Source organism: Capsella rubella, unplaced genomic scaffold (assembly GCF_000375325.1).
Source record: "Capsella rubella cultivar Monte Gargano unplaced genomic scaffold, Caprub1_0 scaffold_6, whole genome shotgun sequence".
In the NCBI taxonomy this organism is placed as follows: domain Eukaryota; kingdom Viridiplantae; phylum Streptophyta; class Magnoliopsida; order Brassicales; family Brassicaceae; genus Capsella; species Capsella rubella.
Genome location: NW_006238918.1, coordinates 12,985,476 through 12,997,609, shown reverse-complemented (window position 1 = coordinate 12,997,609; position 12,134 = coordinate 12,985,476). Strand labels below are relative to the sequence as shown.

General features: G+C 34.0%; 4 protein-coding genes across 5 annotated transcripts; all 4 read right to left on the bottom strand.

Annotated features, from left to right (window-relative positions):
- Positions 1-567: 567 nt before the first annotated feature.
- LOC17883258 (putative F-box protein At4g10190) lies at positions 568-1,757 on the bottom strand. Its single transcript, XM_006286641.2, has one exon. It carries the CDS (start codon positions 1,755-1,757, stop codon positions 609-611), a length of 1,149 nt encoding a protein of 382 aa, XP_006286703.2. The 3' UTR covers positions 568-608.
- A 317-nt stretch (positions 1,758-2,074) lies between these two features.
- LOC17881530 (light-mediated development protein DET1) lies at positions 2,075-4,966 on the bottom strand. Its single transcript, XM_006289744.2, has 10 exons — positions 4,817-4,966; positions 4,087-4,737; positions 3,814-4,005; positions 3,435-3,503; positions 3,281-3,337; positions 3,102-3,182; positions 2,858-3,019; positions 2,688-2,783; positions 2,502-2,601; positions 2,075-2,396 (listed from the first exon to the last, which is right to left on the bottom strand). Exons 1-10 carry the CDS (start codon positions 4,913-4,915, stop codon positions 2,257-2,259), a joined length of 1,647 nt encoding a protein of 548 aa, XP_006289806.2. The 5' UTR covers positions 4,916-4,966; the 3' UTR covers positions 2,075-2,256.
- Positions 4,967-5,839: 873 nt separating this feature from the next.
- Positions 5,840-7,047, bottom strand: LOC17884530 (phytolongin Phyl1.1). 2 transcript variants are annotated; one of them, XM_006288438.2, is made up of 2 exons: positions 6,924-7,047; positions 5,840-6,803 (listed from the first exon to the last, which is right to left on the bottom strand). In XM_006288438.2, the coding sequence occupies exon 2, from the start codon at positions 6,772-6,774 to the stop codon at positions 6,001-6,003; it is 774 nt and encodes a 257-aa protein (XP_006288500.1). In that variant the 5' UTR covers positions 6,775-6,803; positions 6,924-7,047; the 3' UTR covers positions 5,840-6,000. The 2 variants fall into 2 exon arrangements, with proteins under 2 accessions (XP_006288500.1, XP_023636584.1); XM_023780816.1 differs by having other exon boundaries at positions 5,840-6,799.
- An 872-nt stretch (positions 7,048-7,919) lies between these two features.
- On the bottom strand, positions 7,920-9,652 carry LOC17882886 (RING-H2 finger protein ATL7). Its single transcript, XM_006288464.2, has 3 exons — positions 9,301-9,652; positions 9,116-9,198; positions 7,920-8,493 (listed from the first exon to the last, which is right to left on the bottom strand). The coding sequence occupies exons 1-3, from the start codon at positions 9,556-9,558 to the stop codon at positions 8,082-8,084; spliced, it is 753 nt and encodes a 250-aa protein (XP_006288526.1). The 5' UTR covers positions 9,559-9,652; the 3' UTR covers positions 7,920-8,081.
- Positions 9,653-12,134: the final 2,482 nt, after the last annotated feature.

The following is a 12,134-nucleotide window of genomic DNA, read 5'->3' as shown; positions in this document are numbered from 1 at the left end:
GTTATTGATTGTTGTATTAGGTTACAGATAATACACCGAGTATTCGATTACACATATTTATACTTCTAATGTACCCTAACTGAAACTAGATCTTCCTGCTACGCATCTTGTCTTCCTCTCAACTCCTTTCTTGATCTCCTCCGTTCCTGGTGTTGGGCCGGAACGACCTCACGAGGCCCATGCCATAGTGAAAGATCTTTATTCCGGAACGGGCTGCTAAACTGGGCCTTCATCTGGGAGACCCAAGTCCAACAGAAGCTTAGCCTGAGATAGACAAGACTCCTACTCTTATATTCTTGCTTTTAGTCTCCACCCACATACATATCCAAGAAAAGAAGCTGGTAAAGGACTCAAAATCACTTTGTTAAGCGTAATTAACAGACTTATCTCAGAAAATATATAAAACATGAAGACTTATTAAGTTTTAACCAATAAAACAACTAAAGCGAGGCTTATCACTTGTTTTAGGAATCGGAGAAATTTGAACAATACTTGATAGATAACGCATAACTTAGTCTTAAATAGATATAACTTAATTAGTCTTAAATACATAGAATACTAGCCACTAGCTCAATTGTATTTCCCTTTGCCTCACTCCAAGAACGTAACTATGAACCTTGTTGGATTTGCACCAAAGTTGGAACATAACTGACGACAAGTGAGCATGTAGATTCTGGATCATGATGATCCACTTGTATACACTTATTATCCTCTCCCACAACGTGTAAGAAACAGGTGGAGACCCCATCCATTTTACCGCGACACACTAAAACTTTGTCCTCCTCCTCGACCAAGAAATTCATCCCACTAGCAAAGTAAAAAGGCTTGTTAACTAACCGGAGTGATAGAAACTTGGCCCATGACGCGGCTCCAGTACTACTCTCAATCTTGGTTGCAATCCATACATCTCTACTAGATGACTGCATGACCTGACTAGCTATTATACAAAGTTTCTGATCTTCTCTAGTCACTGATAAAGCAATAAGATGATAATAAGGAAGATGATCATCCCACGGAAGCGAGACGCTTGTAAATCTCTCGGAAGAAAAATCAAAGCCAAGTAAAAAATCCATATTTGTCAAATCTTTGGAATTAGCAAGCCAATATGCATTTCCATTCACAGACGTGCCACGTTCATTCATATTTGGTATGAACCAGCTGTTAGTTAACTTGCCAACAACTCTCCACGAATTAATGGTAAAATCATAGATTTCCCAGTCAAGTAATATTTTCCAGCTAGTAACACCATATTCAAGAGTTTGATTTATCCTCAAGATTTTGTACTTGTTGCTTGAGGATTTACTGAGAGCAAAGATAGTAAATCTCTCGTTAGAACGTCTTGGTTGGATCCACTTAACTTCACCCGAACACGGATTCCAAACTACTAGTCTATTGTCTACGGTAGTGCATAGCAATAAGCCGTCGCAATGAAAGATGTTGCATATATCAACTTCTTTAAAAGAATCATAAAGAGGATCTTTTAGGCTAAATTGACTTGCTACTTTTACCTTGTTGTTGTAAACTTGATGAAGATCGACGCTCACCAAATAAACCCTAAAAGCAATCAACATGATAATCAGAGAGTGCTTTGGTGCATTACCATAGTGTTCAGTAGCAAGTCTCCCATCTTTGATAAGAACGTTCCATGCTTTGGATGTAGATCGTAATCGTGCCAACGACACCGCTGGAACCCTAGAGAGTATCTCTACTACCAAATCCTCGGGAAGGTGTAGTATGTTTCTGCTTTTCTTCATCATGTTTAAGAACTAACTGTTTTATGATAACTTGCTTCCAAAGAAGCTAGGGTTTCAAGCCAAGGGAGGAGACGGAAGTTATTATTATATACGAGACCTGAAATTTTTCATCACACCTAATTAATTTTTTTTCCTAATTATTAATATTAATGTGTGATGGGTAATTTAATTATGAGAGATTATGTTGGATAGCATATTATGCAATTTTTATATCCGTGGTCCTCTCTAACTCGAAATGATAAACCTAATAAAATGTGTATAGGGTTAGTGGTAAAGTCATAGATCTCATACGTAAACAAGACTGGCTTAGTAAGACCAGGTTTGATCTTCAAAATCTTGTATTCGTTGCTCAATGAGGATCTACCGAGAGTGCATATATCTGTTCACAAAATTATGTGTTGTTCTGAGATATTTTTTTATTTTTTTTTATACAAACAAACAATAGATTACAACATGTAGGAGACTAGACTAGAATAGACACTAGTGGAAACCACAAGAGTCGTCATCGCCGGAAATGGATATTGACGACAGAAGGAGGCATGAAAAGAGTTTGCTGGATGGAGATGGCAAGTGGTAAATGAGGATGGAAGAGAAATGAACATATCTTCTTGCTTCTACCATCTGCACTTCCACACTCTGGTCCTGTGTGTGTTCACCATTTAAATAGACAAATCAATCTTAATGTTATACTAAATCGCGTTCTTTTCGGTTTTGTTTTTTCGTCATTTTGATATCTAAACAACCAACCTGGTTTTATCTTGAATTTTAGCGTTTGCGGTTGTCTTCGAGATATAAACTTAATTGGATTGTCTGAGGATTGCCGATGCCTATCTGCTGCGGAAATTAACTGTAACCATATCCGAAATTTAAGTTAGCCGGATGAACTCAATCCTGAAGTGGAAGAGAGAACAAGGTTTTTTTATAACGGCTTACCTTTTCATCGAACCGGAAGAGAGATTGGTCGAAATATGGGGAAGGACTCTGTGACTGGCAACTGAAAGGCAAAGAGAGTAACATCTTCTTCACAAACTGTGTAGAAAAAAATTATTAGATTCGTCAAAATAAACAATATCGAAAAATTTACTTACGAAAGGTGCACTAACCTGAGAGAAACTGTTTGCTTTATTCTTCATGTACTTAAGTTGCTCAAGAGCATGGACACTGTTAGAATGCGATGTTACAAAGTTCATGAATGGTGTACTACTTGATACCGTAAAGTGATCACTGAATTGCTCAAATAATTGGTAAAGATCTTCTGCTGAGTTCTGCATAAATCAATGTACTAAGTCAACTTATATGTAGATGCAATTTTACACAAATTAACTTGCCAAAATAAGATCCATTTACCTGAAAGAAAGCTACAATGTCAGTTGTTTCCATGTTATACACCGCGAAGAAAGCTGGATGATGATCAGCACTTCTTGTTACCTGAGTTATCCATCAACATCATAAAATCTGATTAAACAAATTTTAGATTCTGAAAATGACAATATCAGTTCGATGTAATCTAGAATTTAGCTGCTTACCCCACCATCTACACTGCCAAATTTAATTAGCAAGTGTTGTCGATCCAAAAACTGAACCTAAGGATCAAGAATACCGAAAAGGTTAGTTTATTTCTACAACAAATGCAAAACACTTGAGACAGATTCCAGCAGCAGGAAACACATGATTGATTACCTTCCAAATAATCAAGTCGACATAATCCTGGTAATGGAAATAGAACTTCTTCTTAAGACTTTGAACCCTCTGACAAATTAAGAAACGGTGTCTTTCAATCAGTTCAATTCAAGATGTAGTTGACTCATTACAGCATACATTGCAAACTACAAAGAAAACTGGAAATCACAAAGAACTTATAAGATATTCAACTTTTACGATGCATCCTAAACCTTAAACTTCTGTTATCCTTTTATATAGCCTAGCAACTACAGTAGTTTCCTTCTCAACATCTAAGAGAGGAAGCAGTAACAAATTCTCTCACACAAACATAATGCACTAATAAAGTATAATATTGTAAAACTCCACTAAGGCATAGAGAAGTTCAAGAAAAACAAACCAGAGTGTTATCTGATTCTTCATTCCAAATCTCTCTGAAGATGAAAGAAAGTAACCGTTGCTTGATACCACTCAGAAACGAATTCGAACCACTAGGTTGACTATGATGATGCAACCCATTCTCCGCAGAATCGTCTTCCTTATTCCCAGACAAACTTTGCTGTTGTTTGCTCTTATCTTGACTCATCATTGCCTAAAAAATCAAAACTTTACAAACCTCAAAACTTTGTATACTACATCAAGACACCACAACAAAGTGAGATCCTCACTTTACCTGAGAGCTAGAATTAAGAAAAAGCTCATCATCCTCACGACAAAAGTAACCAATAGCACGAGCATCAACAAGATGACCAGAATCCCTAATCTGAAGAAGATGAATCCTCTGATAACGCAACGAAAGAATCGCTAAAAGATCATCATAGAGAAACACACCCATGTTATGAGCCAAATTGACGAAATCATGATGAAAAGCCCTCTCATCAAGAACCACACCATCATCTAATCGAAGAAGTATGAAAGTGATCTTATCAATCGAAGGAACACCAGGGACAGCTTCAGGGGAAGGAGCTGAATCATGGATCTGAGCAGTAGAAGTAGCGAAAAGACCGAAACGACGAGTAGAGTGATAAAGGAAGAAGTCTTTACAGATGAGTTCATTAGCTGAAGCGAGGTTAACAGAGTAAAGCTGAGTGAAGAAGCTATCGAATCTCGAAGCACGGCGAGGTAAAGGTACAAAGGAATCGTCTTTTGTTGAGTAAGTGAGCCAAGAAGGACGATAGACTATGAGCTCTTGATGGTTACGGCTGAAGCTAATGAGGAAGAGACCGTCTTCTGTGAATTTGCGGAAACAATGATCGGGTGATTCGACATCGTAAAGTGTGTAACTTGGGACTAGGTTTTCGTAGAAGCGTCTTGCGCGATTCACCTGCCATTGAAGAAGAAAGTGAGATAAGAAGAGATTGAGATTGAGATTGAGATTGAGATTGAAAGGGTTTGGGACTGACGGAAGCGCTTGGTGGAGGAGTTCGAATCTGACGTTCGAAAACCCTAGCCGTGACGTTACGGCTTGTGAACATTTGTTTTGTTTGCCCAAAAGGGCACATAAAGGAAGCTTTTTTGTTGTTGTTTTGGTTCAGTGGTGAAGATGGAGGAGACGATGGAGGAGAGAGAAGCTGTGGGAGAAGAGAGGTTTGTTTTCTCAATCTGGTTTAGATTTGTAATGGGCCTGAAATTTGGGCTTGGGAATGGTCCAATATGTGTAATATTTGGGTCATGTTTACAGAGAGATGTTGAATCGCTTCTGCAGGGTTTGAGAATTGCTTGAGCAAGCAAGACTAGGTCTGGAGAAAAAAAACCGGAACCAAAATCCAAAATCCGAATCTGAAATTTTAGATTTATTTGTTGGGTCCTAGATTCCTTAATCCGAACCCGAACCCGAACCCAAAGATACTTGAGATATAAATGTATGTAAATAATTTAAAATCCAAAATACCTAGATTTATATCCAAAACTCCGAAATTTTAACCCAAATATCCGGGTATTTACCCAAAAATTTGAGTATTTATCCAAAACCTGACATTTACCTGAAATTTTTAGGATATTCGAGCAAATGTTCGAGTATTTGTGTACCCGATTTTTTTGGGGTTTATAGCGTTTATGAAAATTTATACCCGAACCCGAATAGATCCGAACCGTAACTGAACCAAATTTTTATATTTACCATATTGGATCCTAAACTCCTCTATCCGAGAAATCCAAACCCGAACGGTTTTTACCCAAACCCGATCCGAATACCCAAATGCCCAGGGCTAAGCAAGACAAGTTGAACCACTCAAGTTCCACATGGTTGAACCACTCAAGTTCAAGTAAGATGCAACACCATGGTTGCCTATAATTTAGAGTTAAGTCACACATAGGGATTTAACTTGGACCAATCATCATACTTGAAAGAGGATTGAGTTCAAAGCTGAGAGCTCAAAACAGTTTAATCATATATAGAGATGGACATGACCACAAAGAACACTGAAGAGAGAAAAGATCCAACTGCATATATATAGAACAAAGCAGTGACTAAAGCTACACACATAACCCAATTTATAACTTAAGAGCTTTCACATACAATGTAAAGAATCGATTCATGTATATCCGAGTTCTCGTCTGCACAAATCAAGAAACATAACTATATAGATCAAGAACGTGTACACTCAATGCCACCACATATAGCCAACCAAATACCAAAGAGTGTCAAGCAAATAGCTGCATCGATAGCAAGAACAATCTGAACTAAACGACGCCATTTCCATTCAAAGCTTTGAGAAACAGAACGTCCTCTGCTCGATACACACTCCTTCTGCAACGAAGTTCCTGCTCCTGAAGCATCAGTTCTGTTTCCTCTATCACTAGAGTTCCTATGTTCTTCAAGCTCAATACCTCTAAGTGAAATCACATGATCTTTCCCTTTCTTCTTATCTTGTTTACTTGACTTCCCCAAAAGAGGAGCTTTAGTGGAATTCGAACCTTCGCTCTGTTCACCAAGATTACTACTCTTCAATTCATCTTTACTACTCTCAGCAACACGCTCAAGTGAAGCAATGAGCTTAGAAACAACAGGAACAAGCTGATCATCAACATTAATAGAACCAATCATAGCAGTAAAGCTCCCTTTACAATTCTTCCTAGCAGCTTTCTTGAACTCATCTCTCAAATGTTCAAGAAACCTAAGAACACTAGATCTCCTCAAAACCTCATCAACAATGGCGAAATACACAAACCCATCTCCTATTAAGAACCCAAACCTCCTCTTCCCTATAGTTTCGAAGTACCAATTGTGAAAAGGCGGAGACTTTTCTAAACACAAAGCAGCAAGAGTCTCGTTACTATGGTCTCCACCGTTATAAGAGTAGAGAATCTGATTGTCTCTTGAGACACAACAGTAGTGAACTGTGTTCTTGATTAAACCCATTTTGAGAGAAGACAAAAGGTTTTGTCTTTCTTTAAGCAATCAAGTTGAGACAGAAGAGGAAAGAAGAGAAGTCTGTGATTAGAGCAAAGAAGAAGAGAGAAACAGAGATGAAGAGGTCGAAGAGTAAGTCAAAGAGAAGAAGAAAGTACCAACAAAATCCTTCGGCGATGTATTCAAAATCAAGGATGAATTCTCTCATTCCTCTTCTCTAGGGTTCTTGGGTCATGTGTGTGAGAGCTTTGAGATTGAGTCCTATCTTTTGTGAAGAATAAGTCAGAAACTCAACGACCAAACAAGAGGACGTGGTCCATGACATTATAAACAAAATTAATATTATTTTTAATATATAGTTATATACATACACGCAAATAATAAATTTGGAAAATTGATATAATAATATTATTTTATTCCAAAATTTAAAGATCTAGCTAGCAATTGAGACTATACTCTCAAATAACTATATTTTCCAAATTCTTTAATAAAACTATCTCATTATCTCTAGAATAAAAAAAGTTTAATATGATGTTTAATTTGATGACAAAACATCGTAAAAGGTAATGAATTATAGATAAATTTTACAGAAACGGTAACGAAAATTCCGACGGTAAAAATTATCTACTAATTTTCAAATTAATCAAAAAAAATATTACGTTTATTCTCGAATAAAAATTTAATCCGATGTTAAACTTGATGAAAAATATCTAAAAACGGTAATGAATTTTACGGAAACAGTGATTATCAACTAAGTATCAAATTATTTAAGCTAAAACTATTATAGTTAAGTATATATATATATATATATATATATATATATTCAATTTGGTTTTGTAGATTCTTATATGAAGTGTAGTAGATTTCTGAGTATACATTTAATTGGCCAAAATTTAAAAATTCGTGATTTAAATGGCATTTTTCCAATTAATTTTGGGCTCCTATTTGTATTACAAATCGATTTTTGGTGGGCAAATAACTTTTGATTAAGATTTCTTTAATAAAATGAAAATGGGCCTTGTAATATGTGCACTATGTCCATTATACTTAGACCGGGTAAGATTAGGAAGATCGAGAAATATTGGATAGTCCCCACAAGTTTTCTTTCATGTGAAGAAGATTTTTTTCCAAGAAAGTTGTGACAACAATGCAAATTAACCCAAACTTATAGATTTTCTTCTTATAGATAAATGCATTCATTTAACTCCCTAGCATTGTTACAAAGTCACAATACGCAAGAGAGAAGCACAAAAACTCTTAAAAATTCTACCAAAACATCATCAAAAAGACAAGATCCAAAAAGCTATTTTTGCTTTTTAACCAAGTCTACAAGTACAACAACCATCTGATGTCGACCCTATGCTGTTCCGTTCATTCTCTTCAGTTTCCTTAGAGACCACCACTTCTTGACCATCTCGGTTACCATCTTGGCCATCATCGATGTGACTTGCTACTACGACTACTTCGGTTGTTGTTGATTGGGACTCTGCTTGAGCAGAAGCTTCTCCTCCTCCTCCATTAGTGTTTTCTATGGAAGAGACAACCTCAGCTTGTTCTTGATGGGACAGCTCTATGGATGGTTTGGGGATAAGAGAGAGACGACAAAGAGGGCAAGTTGTGTGTGATGTGAGCCATAGATCAATACACTCCATGTGAAAAGTGTGCCCACATGTTGGCATTTGTTGGAGCTTCTCTTCTGCTTGGTAGTCCCCAAGACATACTGAACATCTGTTTTTTTTTTTTCAAGTCAAAGTCAAATCAAAACCAGGTGATTCTTAATCATACTTATAACTTATGTTTTGGCTCTTCAAACAAAGAAAGAAACAAACAAACACAGAAAGCAGTTTTGTCAGGTTTCTTTTGGAGCTAATACCCATTTCATGAGGCCAATAATTATCTAAGAGAATAAAAGATTCTTTAACACAAACCACAAAACTCATATGAGACTATTCTAAATCACACTCAATGAGCTAAGAAACCACAAAATTGCACCAACTGAGTTCTTTGGGGGTTACATATGCCTACACTCAGAAAAATGAGACCGCGATTTCTTTTAAATCCAATCCAAGTAAAATGATGACATTTTCCTCACCTAACAATGCAATCTTATTCACAAGATTCATTATCCACAATTAAAACATAGGAAACACCAAAATTTATTACTCAAAAGCAAAATTTTCATTTCTCTTTCTTGTTTCTATCTCTCACTTTGGTTTTAATTCATATCACGCAACCAACATAGCTTTGAACTTTTCTATCACCTAAAAAGTTAAAACTTTTTATAAAGATCTGTCTCAAGATCATGAATCAAGAAAATAAGATAATATCTTAGGGAAAAATAAGAACTCACAGTGAATCTTTGACAGAGAAGCTCTCCTTGAAGATGACAATGGGAAGCATCTCTCTAAAATTTTTGCTCAGACCTAATTCAGCCTGTTCATATATATATTTGAGTCAACAAATCAAGACAGAACCAAGAAAACCCATCAAAAATGTATCAAGAAGACTCAAGAACCACAGATTTTGGAGTCATACCCTAGAGAGATTGTTGTTGGTAGGAGCAAGGGTACCACCACCACGCATACCAAGAGAAGACCAATCAACATTTGTGGCGCTGTTTCGACGAAGGTAAATGACGTAAAGCACGAAGAGGACGATGAATGTGAAACAAATGGGAACAGAGAAGATAAAAGCTTGGTAAAGCTTCATCTTGTCAGCATCATTTGATGAGGAAGAGTTTGAAGAAATGTAAGCTACTGGAATTGGGTTTTGGTTTGGGTCAGTGTAAGACATCTTTTGACAAGAAAAACACAAGATTCTGGATATGGTGGTGATAGATAGGATGAGAAAGAGAGAGGTGGGGAAAGTTTCAGGTGATGTTATATTGTAGATTGTGTTACCTATTTATTTCTCTAAAGAGAACATGTCACAACAACAAAAAAAAAAAAGATAATAATATCTAGCTAATTAATTTACATATTAGGATATGTACAAAAATATATTACTTTTTTCAAAAGTAGAAGGAAATATAAAATATATATTTCTTTCTCAATTTGCATAGTTTAAGCCTTTAAGGGAAAAAAAAAAAAAAAAAACAAGTGTAACATGTATTGAGACTTGAAACCGTTAGGTTTGTTGAAACTGAGTCATACTCATTGAATTATATGTTTTAAAAAATAAAAATAAAAATCACTAATTACGATACACACGAGTATGGGACTATATACTGAAAACACAAGACACATGTTCGGTTTGTTTTTATTTTTACTTGTTTTTTAGCTTTTTAAACACTTGTATTTTTTTTTGTTTTTTGTTGACTATATATATATATATATATATATATATATATATATATATATATACTTTTTTTTTTAATTTGCTTACTTTGCTAATTAGAGGAATTAAATGAGTTTTAGCTGGAGCTAGCTGTTTGAAATAAATAATAATTTTATAAAAAAACTTCACTTTCTCCTTATAATATATAAAATGTTACAATACTAATAGTTTGTCATATCTGATAAATATATATATATATATATATATATATTTAAAAAGTTACAACAAAAATAATATTTCAATTTTTTTTATATGCATTATAAGCCTTAAAACCCAGTGGTAAATTGATGTTACTAATATAAATTATATATCAAATTTTATAATGGTACTTGAAAGAAAGGAGATTAGCTATATTATATATTTTGTGTCTCTCAAATTATAAATTACATCATATTATGTTATTTTATATTAGTAAAATGGTACTTGAAAAATTATATATATCAAATTTTATCATTTAAGAAAAAAATTGACAGAATACAAAATAAACAGTTATTTGATGTAATGAAAAATTCAAACAAAACAAGATAAAAAAATTTAAAATGAATGTTTATTACTTTTAAATTATTAATTTTATTTTAATTTTTATATGTCATGACTCACTTTATGTAAATAATAATTAAAAAGATTTCAAATATAATGTCTGGACGTGAATTTTCTACGTATATCTCCATTTTTAATCATTAACTGATAATTATTTTACTATTTCCAACAAACACATGCTATATATAACTCAACTCCAGTATTATGCTAATAAAAATATCTGGTTCATTTAAAATGAAATTTATTAATTTTAGGTTAGTGTCCGATGTTCCAAACTTTTGCTTATCGTGATTCACTTTATATAAATAATAAGTCAAAAATCTCAAATTATATCCATACATGAATTTTGCATTTTAAATGAAAACTTATTAGTTTAGGTTAGTGATCGATGTTTTACTCTCTTTTTTTTTGGTCGTGACTCACTTCATAGAAATGATAAGTAAAACATCTCAAATATAATAATCAAGCGTGAATTTCTGCGTAAATCACGAAAAATAATCACTACAAAAAAATGCATCATTAACTGACAAATACTTTTCCATTTCCAACGAACACGTGCTACATAAAACCCAAATCTATTTTTATGCTAATTTGGAATATCCATATTCATTTTAAAATGAGAATTTATTAGTTTGAGGTTAGTGATCGATCATCTAAACTTTTTTTGTCATGATTCGTTTTATAAAAATAATAATTTAATCACAAATATAACGCTCGAGCATAAATTTCGGCGTGAATCTCGAGAAACAATTACGTAAATAAAGAACACGTGCTACATATAATCCAACTCCATTGTTATGCTAATTTGAAATATTTGGGTGACATTGCATGCTACTCTTTAAAACCATTAGCTTTGTATGTTTACCAGGTTTGTAGACCAAGGTAGTTTTGTATAAGCTTGTTGTGTCTAGGTGAGTCATCGATGTTCCAATTTTTTTTCATGTCATGACTCACTTTATAGAAATAATAAGTCAAACATCTCAAATATAATGTCCGGACATGAATTTTGACGTAAATCTCGCTATTAACTGCTAAAATGTATCATTAACTGATAATTAGTTTACCTTTTCCCAACGAACACGTGCTTTGTATAACCTAAATCCATTGTTATGCTTATTTAGGATATCCGGCTCATTTTATAATGAAAACTTATAGTAGGTTAGTGATCAATGTTTTAATTTTTTTCTTGTGTAACTCACTTCATAGAAATAGTAAGTCAAAGATCTCAAATATAACGTTCAAGCGTAAATTTCAGTGTAAATCTCAAAAAAGTTACTATATTCATTACAAAAATGCATCATTAGCTGATAAATATTTTACCATTTTCAACGAACGTGCTACATAAAATCCAAATCTATTTTTATGCTAATTTTGAACATTCTGGTCCATTTTGAAATAAAAATTTATTAGTTTTAGATTAGTGATCGATTATAATTCTTGTCGTGATTCACTTTATAAAAATAATAATTTAAACATCTCAAAATATAACCGTC

Bases quoted from the DNA above. Each gene is read 5' to 3' on its own strand.
- LOC17881530 (XM_006289744.2), bottom strand. From the start codon at position 4,915: ATGTGCCCTTTTGGGCAAACAAAACAAATGTTCACAAGCCGTAACGTC. The intron at 3,020-3,101 runs GTAAATGGATCT...TGATTTATGCAG, and splicing joins ACATTGTAGCTTTCTTTCAG to AACTCAGCAGAAGATCTTTA. The intron at 2,602-2,687 runs GTAAGCCGTTAT...ATATGGTTACAG, and splicing joins TCTTCCGGTTCGATGAAAAG to TTAATTTCCGCAGCAGATAG.
- LOC17884530 (XM_006288438.2), bottom strand. From the start codon at position 6,774: ATGGGTTTAATCAAGAACACAGTTCACTACTGTTGTGTCTCAAGAGAC.
- LOC17883258 (XM_006286641.2), bottom strand. From the start codon at position 1,757: ATGATGAAGAAAAGCAGAAACATACTACACCTTCCCGAGGATTTGGTA.
- LOC17882886 (XM_006288464.2), bottom strand. From the start codon at position 9,558: ATGTCTTACACTGACCCAAACCAAAACCCAATTCCAGTAGCTTACATT. The intron at 9,199-9,300 runs GTATGACTCCAA...ATATATGAACAG, and splicing joins CCAACAACAATCTCTCTAGG to GCTGAATTAGGTCTGAGCAA. The intron at 8,494-9,115 runs GTGAGTTCTTAT...AAAAAAAAACAG, and splicing joins TTCTCTGTCAAAGATTCACT to ATGTTCAGTATGTCTTGGGG.